Source organism: Zootoca vivipara, chromosome 2, assembly GCF_963506605.1.
Source record: "Zootoca vivipara chromosome 2, rZooViv1.1, whole genome shotgun sequence".
Classification (NCBI taxonomy): Eukaryota; Metazoa; Chordata; class Lepidosauria; order Squamata; family Lacertidae; genus Zootoca; species Zootoca vivipara.
The window spans coordinates 42,625,143-42,640,792 of record NC_083277.1 but is presented as its reverse complement, the minus strand read 5'-3'; the positions used below and the strand labels follow the sequence as shown (position 1 = coordinate 42,640,792).

General features: G+C 40.3%; 1 protein-coding gene across 20 annotated transcripts in view; it reads left to right on the top strand.

The window, feature by feature from the left end:
- The window catches only part of SLMAP (sarcolemma associated protein), an 88,027-nt gene that overhangs the window by 48,560 nt on the left and 23,817 nt on the right, over nucleotides 1–15,650 (top strand). For 11 of the 20 annotated variants that reach the window (XM_035106397.2, XM_035106384.2, XM_035106386.2 and 8 more), the window contains exons 10-15: nucleotides 321–458; nucleotides 585–753; nucleotides 841–891; nucleotides 1,957–2,007; nucleotides 5,498–5,560; nucleotides 10,486–10,542. In XM_035106397.2, the coding sequence (XP_034962288.1) occupies nucleotides 321–458; nucleotides 585–753; nucleotides 841–891; nucleotides 1,957–2,007; nucleotides 5,498–5,560; nucleotides 10,486–10,542 (529 nt within the window). The remainder of the gene's footprint in view (nucleotides 1–320; nucleotides 459–584; nucleotides 754–840; nucleotides 892–1,956; nucleotides 2,008–5,497; nucleotides 5,561–10,485; nucleotides 10,543–15,650) is intronic. The other 9 variants (XM_035106400.2, XM_035106392.2, XM_035106393.2 and 6 more) reach the window with 3 other exon arrangements.

Below are 15,650 nucleotides of genomic sequence, written 5' to 3'. Positions count from 1 at the left end.
ACAGTTGTTCCTATAATGACCAGCTGTGGCAGGAGGTTCCTGATGGAGCTGGCTTGCCATAGCAGAGCTGATGTAGTGAGCTCTGCTTCCTAGCTCCCCCACTTCTGGAATGGCTGTCCCCAGTTGAAGGAGAGGAGGCCTGATGGGGCTGGCCTGTCTCAGCAGAGCCATTGGAGTGATGTCTGGTACATTCCTCTAGGAAATGGTTGCTATAATTCTCATACATTCCGCAATTATAATAAATCTTAAAAACAGAGTAACAGAAAAGTTTCTGGTTTCAATATATTTTTGGCTTCAATGTGCAATTTTTCTTCTCACAGCGAAGCTTAAGCAACACCGAAGATGAATGTACTCACTTGAAAGAAATGAACGAACGGACTCAAGAAGAATTGCGGGAATTGGCCAACAAATACAATGGAGCTGTAAATGAAATTAAAGATCTTACTGACAAACTAAAGGTACAGTTGGTCTTTCTAACCACACGTTTTGGTTCCAGAACTAACGTGACTTTTGCATTCATTCTTTTTCTGGAATCACCATCCATAGGCACTGATCTGTGGATTGTTTTTCATGGGGTTAAACAGGCAGCTGAAGGGAGACAAGAAGAAATCCAGCAAAAGGGACAGGCTGAGAAAAAGGAATTGCAGCATAAAATAGAAGAGATGGAAGAGAGGGAGCAAGAGCTTCAAGCAAAAATAGAGGCTTTGCAAGCAGATAATGACTTCACCAATGAACGGCTAACTGCTTTACAAGGTCAGTCCAGTAGTCCAGACATGTTTTTATCATAATTTTTTTCTTTAAAACTGTGAAATATATGTTTTTTTGGAATTCTGTTTGCAGTCCGGTTAGAACATCTTCAGGAGAAAGCTCTTAAAGAACACAACAGCTTAGGTAGGTCTGATGTTAAAGTATTTTGCTTAATGTTGAAATTATATTATTAAATTGTACCCCTTTCATGCAAAGCAGTTAAATGAGCTATAGATCAGACTGTAAGAATGTTTGAAAATGATGCCTTTAGTTTTATTATAGTTTATTTTCTAGATTATTGATAAACAATGGTTTCAAGAAAATTCCAGTAGAGGGCACTGTTTTTTAAAAGTCCGAACACAAAAGGTGAACTTGACTATTGCAACTTTTTCATTCTAGTTATGCAGTTAAGAATTATGACACCATTAACAATTTTTGGGGGGATGGTATATTGATTTCGGAACTTGTGATATGTGACAAACTCTGTTGCTCAAAGGAGGGAAATTGAGATTATTTCTTATTTTCCAGTAGCTTGAAGGATAAAGTATTAATGGAGATTTCAGAAGTTTGGCCCATATTTAGTGGAAGGTTCATGACTGAACAGGGGAGCAAAACTGAACTGGATTTTGTGAGAAGGTGGGGTAAATAGCTTGGGGGTGACCATAGCATATGCTTTGCATGCAAAAGGTCCCTAGAGAGTGACTGACAATCTGTGAAATTGACTGGCACAGGGCTGGATGGACAACTTTGGTAAAAGGCAGCTTCCTTTGTTCCTGAATGTCAAGGCAGGGGGCCTGAAACTCACCAGTGCTGCTTCCAAGTTCTCGTAACTAAAGCCATGAGCTGAAACACCCTAGAATACCCTCAGTGAGTGTTATCCAAAGGAGCATTCAGGGGCATGATGGATAGTGGCTGGCAGTGAGGAGGGCAAGGTTCTTTCATCAGATGCCCTTCACAATGGCACTCATTCTGAGGACATTCTGGGCAACTGAAAATGTTGGTCCATAAGGAGCTAGGGAAGAGCTGGTGAGATTTGCAACCCTGCCCTTGTAATTTAACCCCCATAATAGCCCAAATGCCCAGCTCACTTTTGCCACCTGAAAATGGAGTGTCTCTGCTTCTAATCAGTCTTAAGCAATATAGAAAGTCAGCACCCATTTCTACAGAATACTTTGCTTATTCAGAATTAATACCATTTGTTAATTCTAGGCATACAAGTTGATGACTTCATTCCTAAAATTAATGGGAGCGCTGAAAAAGGTAGAGTATCCTTAATGACTGCCTTTTTGTGGTGGTGGTTTTAATTTTGAACTTATTTTTGGTTATTTGCTTGTTTTGTGTTAATATTTTTATCTAATTTTTACAACAAAAAATAAGTTAAAATATTACTGAAGAAACACTTGGTGTTGGCTTCTAAATTTTGTATTTTTAGACATGCCTTTGCATGGATACTCTACTATCAGCTGAAGCATGAAGCTTTCAATAGCAGCGAGACTTTAGTAACAGAGTACATCAGTATAATATGACATCTATCCACTGTAGGAAAATAATTACAGTAATAAAAGCAGGTACCTCAACATGGCAGTTCAGGATGATAATGCCAATGACTCTTCAAACTCAGAGGATGGTTGGAGACTTAAAAAAAATAAATGTCAAATTTCTGCCTCAAAATAAATCAAAATGATGAAAACTTCAGTCGTCCTTTGCAGGGTACTATTAATGTAGTATGTCCCAAAATGGATATGGCTGCCCAAGTTAAATTGCAGGGCAATCTTATACCTGCCTGTTGGAAAGGAATCCCACGGAGTTTAATCTGACTTACTCCCAGGTAAGCGTGTGTAGGATCGCAGCCCTAGAAACCTTTTGCTTTGCTTGCCAATTAACTCTAAAATGTTCCTGCCTTTAACATATTAAGATGCTAAATTTGCAAGCACGATTACTTCCTAACTTATCCTTCAACATTAGTGCACACAATGTTCTAATTTCTTTTGAAATACTTAACTTCCCTCTTAGGATCTGAGGAATGCAGAGGACCCTTTTGGACACCTGTAGCTTTCTATGTAATTTATTCTGTTGCACTGCCACATCTAAAGCAGCAAGTCATGTTTAAAACAACTAAAGGCGTGCCTCATCAGCTGTAGTGATCAGAACAAAACCCAGTTAGAACATAACACTGAAATCATGTTATCAGGATTGGACTGCAGGATTCCATTCCTCCTCTCTTCTGGCATGCAAATTCCCACTGCCTCCTTTTATCTAGTTTGGTCTTGTGTGACCAGTGTTAATCCTAGTTACAATTAATCCTGGTATTTAACTCTACCCATTTTTAGAACCTGATTGAAAACAGGGTCTCAAAGTGAGTTTTGGAGCATACCTTGGGTTCATTTTAATCACAGTTGTCGAAAAGATAATACTGAATGTGGAACCCAGTTTGAAGAAGGTACCTAGAATTTGCATTCAAAAGTGGAAGGGTGGTATTTTATGGCAATCCCCCAAACTCTGGTTTCTTTTACGTCCAAACCAGGCCAAAGTCATTGCTGTCACGCATCACATTTATCACCTTGTATGATCTCTGTGGAGATACGTTTTACTGGGAATTAACAAGCAGTGGCTCTTATTAACCATTCCTTTTGTGGAGCTTTCTTCCACAGCTTTGTTGACCAAAAAACCACAGTTTCAGAAGGCAGGATGTTTAGTGAGTTACCAAGTGATAAAGATTTGGTAATGTTTCTACTCACAAGGGCTCACTGCTTGCACTTTTGCTCTTTAGGCCTTTGTCAGGCAGATCCACTTACTCTTTTACTTTTATAACGCCAGCATTCCCTTCCCCCCCTTTCCTCTCTTGTAGTTCCTAACTTTACTTGTCCCTTGAAATTCACGTTTTTCTTCAGTTTGCTCATCAGAATCTCCTTCTGCCATACTGTTTCCTTGCTTCCTACAACAAGCTCAGTTTCCCTAACAAACTCTTTCCCACTATATATTTTCTTTATCTTTGGTAGCCTGAGTTTCAGAACTTTCACGAGAAAACAGATGAGACTACCATTCATCCATGAACACGGATTGCCCAATCCAATCTTCTTGTAGACCTGTAATAGCGCAGGGTCTTGTACCGTTACTCTCTTTCTGTGAACTGAGTGGGGCTTATTGCTTCTCAAAACTTCTCCCACTCTTCATGTTCCACTTTTTATAATCTGGCAGTTCCCTTGCGATTCTGCCCTAGGTAGCATGGATGATGCCATTCTCTTCTCAGTCATTTACACAACTTCTGCTCCCCGCACATCTTCTTACATGGGGGCTTTGTCCCACTGTCAGGACAGATTCTTTTGAGGGCTGCTGCTTTCCTAACACAGGGAAAGAGGGCCACTCCCATCACCAGAGTAAGTGATTATGGGGCCCCTTTGTGGGACACTTAGAGACCTGTTGTCCGATCCTAGATATGCAGTTGATAATGCTGTTCAAATGGACTCAGTTTTGTTTCAAAGCTTAAATGTGCAGAAGGAACATTTGTTTTGAGGTTTGCAAAACCCTTTGCCAATATACAGTATGCATATACATTGAGGTCTGGATGGTGAAATGGCAACTATTTGATTTGGGTATGGGAAACCAGGCTAGAATCCCCCCTCACTTATGAAATTCTATGGTGGTAGTGGCGGCGGGGATTATATAAATAATTGTTTCTGAACCCAACAAACTTGATGGTATTATTTTTTCCTTTCTGTCTAAAACGGCACTTTAACAGCTTCTTTGGAAAATGTATATAATACAAATTGTATTATACAATACAGATTAAACCAATTAGTTATTTTAACGTGTTAGACGGGGGTGGCTAACATTTTTTGGCCCAAGGGACACATTTACCCATGGCCAATCCTCCATGGGGCCCACCACACTCTTGCATACAATACTCAAATGCGTGTGTGCACACATGCAGGCAGATATACAGTATACACAGGCACACAACCCCACTTCTCATTAAATAATGGATCTGATTACTAGAGATGATCAATTCCCATCCCCATCAGGACACTGGGCGCCACGTACCCTAGTGCTCCACTTTATTTATTTATTTGTCCCTGATGCCATAGTCAGTAGGGTCAGGAAATTTTGCTTTGGGGACCATGTCAAGCCCCCAAAATGAGGGGTTGTCAGCCCTGTGTTAGACATTAGTGAGACGAAAGCTATTTTGAGGAACTGTCTTAAAGCCTGAAAATATCCTTTTAACTACAACTCTTAAACAACAGGTATAACCCTTTCCAGCTATTTACTTTAGCCATACCCCACTTCACAAATTAATATATGTTATGAATCAAGTCTAGCTGTTGAGACCTAGTAATTTGAAGGTAGTTTAAAATTGTGTCCAATTTCTGAGTTGGGTAACAATTTTAAAACGTTTAAAGGTATTTGTATTACAACAGAAAGTGCCTTGTTGATACAATTTGGATTTGGTATAGTTTAACTTTCACCAGTAGTAACGTACATTAATATAAATTGTGAGGCTTGTAAATTTTGAAGATGTAAACATGCAGATTACAAATTTGTATACAGTATTTACACCTTCAATATATTCTATAGTACACTGGTGCTTTTCCTTTGGATTTGAGGGTTTGTGTCTCGTCTCCCCTTTTCTTTCTTGTGCCTTTTGGTGAAAAATTCTCCTCCCTTCCCTGATGTCTGTGAGGCTTATACATTTTGTCATGAGCCTTCAAAAAGATGGAGATATGAACTTAAAAGGTGTTTCTTTCTTTACTAGAGCACTTTCTTTCAAAGAGTGGAGGGGACTGCACTTTTATTCATCAGTTCATAGAGTGCCAGAGTGAGTACAGAGCATTCATCACATTCACTAAAAAAGTCTATAAAAACAGTATCATATATTCAGTACTAGGGTTGGGACAGTTATATTTTTGAAGTGCTCTGAAAAACAGAACAGAACTATAGTTGTTGCTATAGTATCATTGAAAGGTAGCCTGCAATCATGAGTAGAATGGGGAAATCCAGATTGGGACTTAACCTGAGCGTAGTGAATCTAGTTGAAACAGCTGACTGCAAGCCTCAAATGAATTTTCTCACTCAACTTATCAAGGCCAGACCAACTTCTACAATTCCAGTGTTACAGCTGGAGGAGGTTTCATGCATCCCTCCATAGTGAGCCGGGCAAATAGAAGAGGGAGATCTCACATATGATCATAGGGGAGATGTGCAGTGTTTCACTAGAATTGTTCAAAGTAAATCAGCAAGTCTCCGGTGCCGAAATACCACAATGATTGGAGTGTATTAAAAGCATCCAAATTCTTCCTGTCATTGAGTTTCCAGGATAGCTTACAGGCAGCTTGGGGAAAGTGAGAAGGATATATTCCACTGGACGTCTTTAGGAGAGTGTTGTAGAAAAACCAATATTTTAGGTGTAATAATAATAATAATAATAACAATAAATGTTCAGCATGCTCCAGAAAGGCAGTAGTGCAGTACAGTTTTTGTGTACCTCATCCTTGTCTTCCTCAGTTTTCCAACTTTTTGCAATCATTCTAAGACTATTATCACATTATTATGTATTCAAATATAGCATATTTTCTGGTAACAAAAATGTACTGGATTGGCATTAAGGGGTGGGTTAGAGTGGGGCAGGGGTGGAAGTAGCATCCCCAATGTACTTACATCCTGAATTTCTTCGCAGATTTTCTGCTTTCTTCGTTTTTGCATTTTTCTCTTTGGGTTTGTGTTATGTAATCTTTCCCATATTACATATGGGCAAAATGTTATTTAAATACAGTTTTTATCATTTGTAATCTTAATTTTAAAAATATATATTTATATGGTTCATATAACCAAGACCATCAGTTTTAAAGTTGGTTTTGTTGAATTCGCATCTTGTTTATTTTGCAAGATTGCTGAAGAGGGGTGGGGCACCTATGGCCTAATTTTATGTGGTTGGGGGAAGCCCAGAAGGAGAGGAGGAGGATAGGAAGGGGGGAAAAACAAGAGGGAGAGTCAAAGAGATGGAAGGAGGAAGGAACAAAGCTCTCTGCAAGGTATTGATTTACCTCTGGCAAAAGCCATCTGCCCCTTCTCCAGGAGCTATTGAGAGAGGGGGGGGGGAGGGAGAGGGTAGGAGAAAGAAAAGTAAGAGGCTTTGAGTATTGCTTTTATTTATTTATTTTTTATTTATTTTATTTTGCTTGATAGTTTAGCTTCGCTGCAAGTCTGCCGGAGGCCATTTGTTTATTACAACAGGATATATGTTAGAGGTGTGCATTGGATTTGGACAAACTCTGAGTCCCCAGAGCAGTGGGCTACCTCAATTTTGGACCTGTCAGAGGCAAGGAGGGATCCGTTTTAAGGTGGCGCAAGTTGAATCAGGAGGCTCTTGGTGATTCAGATGACAAAAAAGTCCTGAGTACAAGTGTCTCCTTAAAACTCAAGCAATGTCTCTAGGTTAGAAATAACAGCAGTGTAGGGTGATTGGGAAAGGGAGAGAAGACAGTGAAAGACTACCATTGTGACTGACAGGTCAGCCATGTAACCAGAGGGGTTGTTTTACTTAGAAAGTGAATCCTTTTTTAGTTCTCCAGTGGGTTTTTTACCCAAGGGGACATCTGTCGTAGCTTCAGTTATTTGATAAATTGCCCACCAAACTCCAGGGACAATAACTTTCTTTTTTAATTACAGGTAGGTAGCCGTGTTGGTCTGAGTCGAAGCAAAATAAAAAAAATCCTTCAGTAGCACCTTAAAGACCAACTAAGTTTTTATTTTGGTATGAACTTTCGTGTGCATGCACACTTCTTCAGATACACTTGAAACAGAAGCTTCTGTTTCAAGTGTATCTGAAGAAGTGTGCATGCACACGAAAGCTCATACCAAAGCTCATAGCTTCTGTTTCAAGTGTATCTGAAGAAGTGTGCATGCACACGAAAGCTCATACCAAAATAAAAACTTAGTTGGTCTTTAAGGCGCTACTGAAGGAATTTTTTTATTTTTATTTTTTAACCCACCCTAGAACTGTAAAGTATGCCTTTGTGAGAAAACCACTTCAACTATTCAAATTCTGAAATCTGCCAGGATCTGAGGTTTCAGAAATGGTGACACTGCTTACAATTTTCATCTAATTGTGCCCCCAATAAAATAGGTGTTACACGTTTCCTTTTTAAAAAATCACATTTGGCCTATTTGCCTATAACTTGGCAGGGCTCATCCACATCTGCCAAAAAGGGGGAGGGGGGTTATAACTGACTTTTCATTTTCCAGTGGAGATGGAATGTGTTTGAACAAAGTGGGTTCAGAAAGATGCCCAAACCAAACTTGGCAGCTGATGAAGCATCTGAGACTGAGGCAGACTGTTTTCCATAGTGTTGAATTGGGGTCTCAACTACCTGTAACCCTTGTGGTTGGTGCGCACCATATAAATACTACGAGGCCTAACTAGTCCAGCATCCTGTTTCCCACAGTGGCCAGCCAGATACCTGTGGGATTCCCACAAGCAGGATATGAGGGCAGAAGCACTCCTTCTGCTGTTCACCAGTATGTGGTAGTCAGAGCCCTGCTATCCTGAATCTCCCACCATTCATCTTCATTGGATGGCTGTATGTTCTAATATTATGAGAAAGAAAGGTTCTAATATTATGAGGGGGGTATTTCACTCCCTAAGAACACTTCTAACTAAACACACTATGTCAGGAAAATATTGTTTTGCGGAGTTATTTCAAGAAACTGTAAGGCAGTAGATCTACCTTCAAAAAAAATTTTTTTAAAAAATGTGTGGTCATGTTTTCAGCCCCTGGGGATCAGCCATCACTCAGATTAGGCCAGAGACAATGGACTTTTATCTGGAAGGTTGATCTGGTAATCTGATATGGCTGACGTCATGGCTAAGGAACTGATTAATATGAATAATCTATATTTTACCTGAAGTATTAAATGATTAGGCTCAGTCAGATAAGAAAAGATAAGAGAGCTTTTGTTGTTTCAGTGGGAAGATGGTTGCCTCTAAGTAGCATAGCATTATTAAATGCAAGTTTAGATAGAGCATAGGCCTCACAATTAGTGACCAATTTGTTCTGTAATCACGGAAGTCCTGTATATTTATTAGCTGACCTATTTTGAGCAGATTTTATTTTCATAGAAAAGGCTTGTCCATGACATGAATCTCAAACATTAGTTTCTGTTTCCATAGTATGAAATGCAGTCTAGTTCTCATCAGTCTGTCTGCTTATCTTAGAAACTCTGAAACAGTCACCTCTTAAGTACATTCTGCGCTGGCATTACTCTCTCATCCATGAAAAAAGGCCTTTACTTTTATCTTGCTTGGTAGCACTGAGCAGGCTTCCTTTTATTGGTTTATCAAGTAAAAATGCAGGTGGAGCTGCTTAGTGCCTGATAAAATAACTGAGATTCATACAGGCATTTATAGCACTCAGGTGTGTCTTACAGCTTGATTACATGGTAATAAAGTTTCATCTAACAAGCATGAACCATCTGAATTGAAAAAGTGTTTAAGGCTGAGTTGGTAGATTACATGAAAACCCTAAAATTTGATTGGTAAAGATGGTTTATACATGATGTAATACTGCAGCCATGGAGTGATGAAAATGAATAACATTTACTTAACCATAAAATAATCATTTGAAACCATTATTTCCTCAGCTCTCCAATGCCATTTTATTTTCCTACTTTGGTCCTTTCAGAATAGTACAGAATGTGTGATCTCATTTTCTGCCACATCTGTCTTGTGCTACCTCTTCTTCTTTGACCCCTTAATTTGCCACTCTTCTTCCTATCTTTGTTCTCTCCACTGATATTTTCTTTTGGCCTCTTAGTCTGATTTTTCCACGTTGTCATGTTAACTTAATTTTATTTTCTTGCCTAGTCTGTGTTTGTGGTCCCCCCCTTGCCTCATTATTTTGCTAACAAAGCATAGGGCCACCATGCTTGTGTGCCCTCATCCAATCTTCTTGTAGTTCCCACTTACAAGTCTTATTGGGGATTGTTACTGGAAAAACATCACCAATCTAAATACTGGTGTGCTGCCAACCAATAAGAAAGGACGCCTTATATATTCAATCATTGCGCCTTCCCCAAAGTTCAGCAATGTAAAGCAATAGCTGGGTTGCAGGAAATGTGCACTAGAAGTATATAACATTTCCAGAATATCTTGTCTTGTTACTCACTTCTGGACACTGTTGGGCACCAGCTTTCAAAAGTATTTTTCCTGGCAAAGGAATGTGACCTCTATACAGTGTTGATAATGCACATCTTTGTTAGGCACAAAGAAAAAGACCTCTATACCAGAGAAATATAGTCCTGTAGTGAATTCAGCCATAGTGTTAACTTGTGTGGGTATAAGGTCACTCTCAGGCTCCATAGGAGAACTCCCCCCCCCGGCAATATCAACTTAATTTTATATACTTTTCACTGTTTTCAAATTATATTTAATACCAGGTTTTAAAACACTTCTGTTGTAGAATTTATAAATGTATGTATTAATTTCATAATCAGCTTTCAGTTCAGTAGCTTGGGCTTGCTCAAATCTTTGGCAACATTTCGTTTTAATTTATCATCTTGTTTGTGCATAGATAATTAAGATTAAAATGGTTTTTGGACTGAAAAAGTTCCATTGATTCCAGCACAGAGAAGTGTGAGGTAATGTTGCCATGTTTAAATTTGGTCATGGAATGTGTATTAGAGACGTGTACAAAGAAACGCTTGCATAGTTTGAGCTGGGATAGTAACCCTTATTTTGTTCACCAGACAAGCTCATAGACGAAGGACATCTTCCCCGAGTGGATGAAACAAAGATCCTGAAAGGTTAGACTTATTAATTTGTTTTTGAGGCACGTAGAAAATGTTTAAATCTGTGTTTAGGAATTTGTTTTGCAAGTGTGAGGAGTGTTTGAGGGATTATAAATACACCAAGCCTTACTGCATGGTGTATTATAAAAACTACTTCCAAGTAAATGAATATAACAATACCAGTTTTTGTATTAGAAAACAATATGAATGGAAAGAGTTTTGAAACATGCATTTGAGACTTAACTTGCATCGTATTACTTTTAACCTGCAAATTGTATTCAGGCCAGTTCAGAAAAAAAAGAAAATTTAGTTACTTCAAAAGCATGTCTGTTACAAATTATAATTAGTTGTGAAGTCATGGCATTTTTAAGATTTCCTGTGCAGTAAATTATTGATAGAATTTTCTGCTCAACATGAACTATATTCAAGGTTTTAAAACTTAGCTGTTCTGGATTTCCTCAAACTGTATGTTTCACTTTTTGATAATCAAAATTTACATAATTCAAAGTGTGCACCCTTTGATTTTAAAACTACCATCTTTGAAAAATCACTGTTTTCAAATCCTCTTTGCAATCACCCTCCAGTGTGTTCTTGTTTGTGCAAAGTGTAGGTAGCATGCCATATTTGGAAAAGAATGCAGACAATAAACACAAGTGTAACTTAATGCTTGCATGCCAGAATTATCTTGCTTAATGGCGAGTTATTTTTTCATTTATGTGTAATGCATTCTATCAATTTTTTAAAAAAGATTCTGTCATGAAGTTTTAAATAACTTCATATAGTTTTAAAACTAGACAAAAACTATGAAAAGAAGAAAACTAGGTAAAGAAAAGCCATTCTGGTAAAACAAAGCGAGTGTGTCACTTAGAATCAATTTCATTTAAACTGAACTGATATAATAGTATAATGCTATAAAAGGGAAGAGACTAATGCCTTTCCTATAGAGCAGGCATGTCCAACTCCCAAGAGACTGTGATCTACTCACACTATAAAAAATCCTGGCATTAATCCTCTCATTGGATTGACCAAAGTTGTTGAGCTTTTTGGGGAGAAGCCAAAGTTGTTGAGCTGTTTTGGGGGAGGAAGACCCTGTCTATTGGTTAAATCTCCTCTAGTGTAAAACAAAACAAGTAGCAGATAAAGAAGACTACCTCTGACTGGAACCCTGCAGAGCTACCACCAATCTAAGCAGATAGTGCTAGGCTACATAGATAAATAGCCAAGCCTAATATAAGCAGCTTCTTTTGATACCAAACATAATGTTGGACAATTGGTTATTGGACTGAATGAAGTAGCAGGTAATAACTTTGAGAGAATTCTATGACAGTATCCTATAATGCAGGCATGTCCAACAGGTAGATCGTGATCTACCGGTAGATCACTGGACATTTGCTGATCACTGATAGACCATTGGCTCCCTCCAAAGAGGCTGAACAACTGTGGCTCCCCTTAAAAAAGCTCAACATCTTACCACCTCCCTGAAAAACTCAACAACCTTGACCCAAACTCCCCCCCCCCAAAAATGGGCCTCCCTCCTTTCTAAAAAAAGCTCAATAACTTTGACCTGAACCCCCAAAAGGGGGTAGATCACTGCCAGTTTTTAACTCTGTGAGTAGATCGCAGTCTCTTGGGAGTTGGCCACCCCTGCTATAATGAAATCCATAACCTAGGGTTGTTTTTTTAAAAAAATATTCCATTACTTGGGAATGTGAAATATTTTGTGGAATGGAATGACTTTGAAAACTTAGAATAATCTAGAAAAATATTGCAAGGTAATCCTAGGGTCTGAGCTCTTGTGGCCATGGGTTTGTACCCAGAAGAGTGGCCTTGTTGAATTACCCCATGTCATACCACAAGCTGCTTGGCAGTTCCCATCGATTGCAGAATCCTTTGTTCTGCATCTTAAGGAGATGATGTTCAAGAAACATGAATACAGTTCTCCTTGAGCATGTAGTGCCAGTTAAGTGGATCTTTGCATCCTTGTGCGTATTGTTGGGCCCTTTGTCTTCAGCCTTTGCTGACATTTGGTATTGTTTATTTTATACTGACTCATCAAGATTTTGCACAGAGGGTCCAGCTGTTTCTTCTATAACCATATAGGGAAATAATGAGTTGCATTCCTGCTGCTGCTGCAGAAAAAAATCGCAATAGTGGGCTAGCAAGAAATTTATTAGGATTTCAACATACTATAGTACCTTTATAGTAAAGTATTTTCATTAGCACACCTGTATTAAGGCTATATTTGCTTAGAATTCCACCTTATCACCTCTCAAGGTGACTTGGAATACCAAAATTAACATTAAAAAATAAAAACAAATTCTAAAACAGAAAAACTGCACCAAAACAGTAAAATAAGCCACCACAGGGGCGTAGCCAGGATCAAAACTAAGGGGGGGGGGCAAGCCATGGTCGTTCAGGGGCGGGGCCAAGGCACGGAAGGGGAGGGGCCACAAAGTGGGCGGGGCTAAAGGGCCAGTGGGCCTGATGACATCGTGGCGGTGGCAGCAGCGGCCACCTTGTGCTTCTGGGGCTGGTAGCGTTGGCGGCTACCCTGCTTGGCTGGAGAGGACGGGAGGGTCGGCCAGGCGAGAGGGGGTGGCAGGGCGGGCGAGGGCGGGGCAAGGCATGGCCGCAGCCACGACGGCTCCGAGGCGTTGCTGCATATCAGCATAATATTTCAACCATGGTTCAAGCCCCACCTTAGGAAAAAAATCCTGCATTGCAGCGGGTTGGACTAGATGACCCTTGTGGTCCCTTCCGACTACAATTCTACGATTCTATTGATATATTACCATACCATATGCATCGTTCTGCTTTCTTGAATTGTCCTACTCCTAGGCATAGCAGCCAACTCCTAGAGGCCTAGGTGCCTCCCCCCCCCCATTACTGGTAAATACCGTATTTGATAGAGTCATCCCCCCATGTTGATGGGCTTTCTATGTGGTGCTTATCTGCCTCCCCCCGTATTTTATTAAGGATGGAAGAGGGAGGGAAGGAAGGAAGAAATAGAGAGAGAGATAACTCATATTTGTGGGTGTCTCTGGATGACGCTGTGATGCTGGAACTCTGCAGCAAGAGGACGGGAGGGTGGGGCAGGCGAGAGGGGGTGGCAGGGCGGGCGAGGGCGAGGCAAGGCATGGCCGCAGCCACGACGGCTCCGAGGCGTTGCTGCATATCAGCATAATATTTCAACCATGGTTCAAGCCCCACCTTAGGAAAAAAATCCTGCATTGCAGCGGGTTGGACTAGATGACCCTTGTGGTCCCTTCCGACTACAATTCTACGATTCTATTGATATATTACCATACCATATGCATCGTTCTGCCTTCTTGAATTGTCGTACTCCTAGGCATAGCAGCCAACTCCTAGAGGCCTAGGTCCCTCCCCCCCCCCCAATTACTGGTAAATACAGTATTTGAAAGAGTCATCCCCCCATGTTGATGGGCTTTCTATGTGGGGCTTATCTGCCCCCCCCCCTGTATTTTATTAAGGATGGAAGAGGGAGGGAAGGAAGGACGAAATAGAGAGAGGGATAACTCATATTTGTGGGTGCCTCTGGGTGACGCTGTGATGCTGGAACTCTGCATGTACAGGAGCCTTGTAAGCAGCTTTCTCTCTGCTTGATTTACAGCAGGCACGTCCAACAGGTAGATTGTGATCTACCAGTAGATCACTGGATGTCTGTGGTAGATCACTGGTAGGTCACTGGCCCCCCTAAAAAAAGCTCACCCAAAATTTTCCTCCTCCCTCAAAAAAGTTGAACTATGACCTGAAGCCCTAAACAAAAATGGGCCTCCCTCCCTCCTAAAAGAAGCTCAACAAGTTTGACCTAAACCCAAAAAAACAGGGCTTCCCTTCCTTTTAAAAAAACTCAACAGCTTTGACCTGAACCCCCCAAAAGGGGGTAGATCACCCCCAGTTTTAAACTCTCAGTAGATCAGAGTCTCTTGGGAGGTGGCCACCCCTGATTTACAGTATACAGATGCAGGAGGAGGGGCAGACTGGAACACCAATGCTTTTTATAAACATCACTGTGTCTGTCAAAGCTACAGCCCCCCCCTTTCTTATTCACTTCTTTTTAGCCTTGCAGAGCCACCTTAGTCAAATTGAATCCTCTGAGTCTGCACCCTCATTAAATCGCCAATAGAACTCTTAATGCTCCTGAATGCTCATTAACAACTCCCACTTAAGAACAATAGGGTGAAATGGTCAGCTATCGAATCTTGCCTGGGGATATATGCTCCATTGTCTTAACTGCTTAACTACTGGTAGCCACTTTGCTTTATTTATTTGATGTGTTTTTGTTACTGCTGTGTCCCCCCCCCCCCAGCAAGCAGAGACTTAGCTGCTCTTGCTAAAGCAAAGCCCTTTCCACTTCAGTTTTTGGAGGGGAAAAGTGCTGGTTATGGTCTGTAAAATACATTAATTTTTTTGCTTCTAGGGGGGGCAGCTGCCCCCCCTGCCCCCCTGCCTACGCCCATGAGCCACCAAAACAATTTAAAATGGTGCAAGCCAGTAAAGAGCCATTTTTGACTCTTAAAAGCATTAAAGATAGGAGAGAACAGGACAGGCGTTGTCTGGTGCTAGATAGTAAAGACTCTGTACCAAGTGCACTGGCATAGTTCATTATCTGGGTTTAACTCAATTTAATAATCTAGCTGTTACATTCTAACACCAGTTGTAGTATTTAAATGTTCTATAAAGGGGATCCCATGCATAACATTAATTATCTAGACTGGATGTTACTAGATATACTAGATATATAATTGTGGGTCAGGCCATCTGCACCAAGAAAGGAGATATAGCTGAAACTAGTGAAAGATGTTGCATGGTATGACACCTGGCATCCAGCAAGAAGGCTGGAGATCAAAAGTGTACATAGTTATAGATAGGATTGTATGTAGGAGAATACCCCTTTCAAAACCAGTTTGATATCTCTTCCCTGATAGGCCAGTACCAGCTGCAACACTGTGTTCTTTGGATTGTATTTCAGTTTGTCAGCTTTCATACAGCCCATTACTTGGCTCCAGGCATCTGTTGCGTGGTGATACCCCAATCCCTCCAGGAGTAAATAAAGACACAGGACACGTTGAATAAGGTTAATGGGCATAAAAAAGTCACAA